The following is a 1,759-nucleotide window of genomic DNA, read 5'->3' as shown; positions in this document are numbered from 1 at the left end:
TGTGTGTGTGTGTGTGTGCATGTGTGTGTGTGTTGGTGTGAGTGTAAAGGTGTGAATGTGAGCGTGTGTTTGTGTTTGTGTGTGTATGTGTGTGTGTGTGTGTGTGTGTGTGTATGTGTGTGTGTGTGTGTGTGTGTGTGTGTGTGTGTGTGTGTGTGTTTATACTACTTTCTTCCTAACCAAGTAGGCTACATGAACGTTTCCCCTTTCTTCAAATATATTTTAGTTTGGTGAAAAAATCAGCCCCCGAAGACAAAGGCATCTCTGACGGTTTCCATGGTTTTCTAAAACACTTTGAGCCTCACCATGAAACAGTCTCCTCTGCGCCTGACTCCAGAAGGAACTTCCCACAGGCCGTCTTCCTAGATCCTCCCACCCCTTCTTCTCCTTTGGCCACAACAGAGGAAGAAGAGCCGCGTCGCGTCGTTGTGGAGAAGCCGGCGATATTGACGTCAAGACGGTACCTACGACCATTAGAACTCTACAAGGGAGGAGATCCCCACGAAAACGCCGGGATCAGTACTTCTCGCTCTAAAAAAGCCGAGCTCTTTTCAATCAACATCTCTCAGGCGATGAAAAATTCCCTGGGAATGGAACCCAAGGGCGACACAGGAGACACCTATCAACAGCGCCAACCACCTGTCACCTTTGATGACGTCATGTCTCAGGCCCAACCGCCAGAAATGGCCCCACCCCTCATTCCCGAGCCGACAAAACTCACTATGAACGAAGGTGTGGTCTGGCCGTCCACGTTCGCCACAGCCCCACCCTACACAAGTCCCGGGTACGACAGCCACGGGGTCCAGCAGCCAGTAGGCGTGGTCAGAGTGCTAAACGCTTCACTCATCCCTGCGAGTCCATCCGAAGGCGTGGTCGGTCATTTGAAAGTTCCTATGCCCACGTGGGTGTCCCCTCTGTACAGGAGTTATGGCGTTGGTGGGCCTTACGGGCCACATGGGCCCTTCTACCCGAAAACCGAAGAGTACTGGAAATGTGTAGAAACCGTGCCCAAACAGACAACGAAGTCTGTTAGAACGATGTGGTTCCCTTTTATAGCTATTCAAAGGTGGAAGACAAAACAACAGGAAAACAGGCCTAATGGTATTGAAGACCGCAACAGACGGGCAAAAAGTGGCAAGGCGAATGGAGAACAGGGGAAAATTCCTCTACTAATCTTTGGACGAAGCAACCGTTCACAGGAAAAAGACAAAAGCGACAAGACAACAGTGTCGTCTTCCCATTCGGACAACGAACCTTATGGGAATATGTTAGAAGACGCCCATGCAGTAACAGGACGAAAAAAGAAAGTGAGCTTCCAGTTGCTTGAACCCCCGATGAAAACGGAGACGTCAACGGCACAAGATCAGCGGCAGGCGACTTCCCTTCAAGACACGGGGGCACTCGCTGACACCCCGGCAGTGCCAAAAATTACCTTCGGTGACGAACAAGCTAACCTTGCCCATACTCCAACAGAAAACGAGGAGGTAGAGCCGAGTAGTTACGTCACTGGTGAAGATGAAATTCCCAACTACTCTTCAGGTGAATACAATACCACCAGCAGCAAGCCCGAGGATCCCACCTTAAATTTAGATACATTTCAAGATCAAGAGACTCTCAACCAAGATGGGACCATTAATATTCCCGAACACTGAAGAGATGGTACATAAATATGTACATGTACACTTTAAAAAACCTAAGAAAAGACCAATGAAACAAAAGAGAGAGAGAGAGAGAGAGAGAGAGAGAGAGAGAGAGACAA

At 49.1% G+C, this 1,759-nt stretch overlaps 1 protein-coding gene across 1 annotated transcript in view; it reads left to right on the top strand.

Moving 5' to 3' along the window:
* LOC101860867 overlaps nt 1–1,737 on the top strand; it is a gene marked incomplete in the record, with an annotated part of 63,466 nt that extends 61,729 nt beyond the window's left edge. The window contains 1 exon segment of the mRNA XM_013085279.2: nt 227–1,737. Coding sequence (XP_012940733.1) covers nt 227–1,652 — 1,426 coding nt within the window.
* Nucleotides 1,738–1,759: the final 22 nt, after the last annotated feature.

Source organism: Aplysia californica, unplaced genomic scaffold, assembly GCF_000002075.1.
Source record: "Aplysia californica isolate F4 #8 unplaced genomic scaffold, AplCal3.0 scaffold00015, whole genome shotgun sequence".
In the NCBI taxonomy this organism is placed as follows: domain Eukaryota; kingdom Metazoa; phylum Mollusca; class Gastropoda; order Aplysiida; family Aplysiidae; genus Aplysia; species Aplysia californica.
Note: the sequence above shows the minus strand (reverse complement) of the source record. Positions and strands in the feature narration are given on the sequence as shown.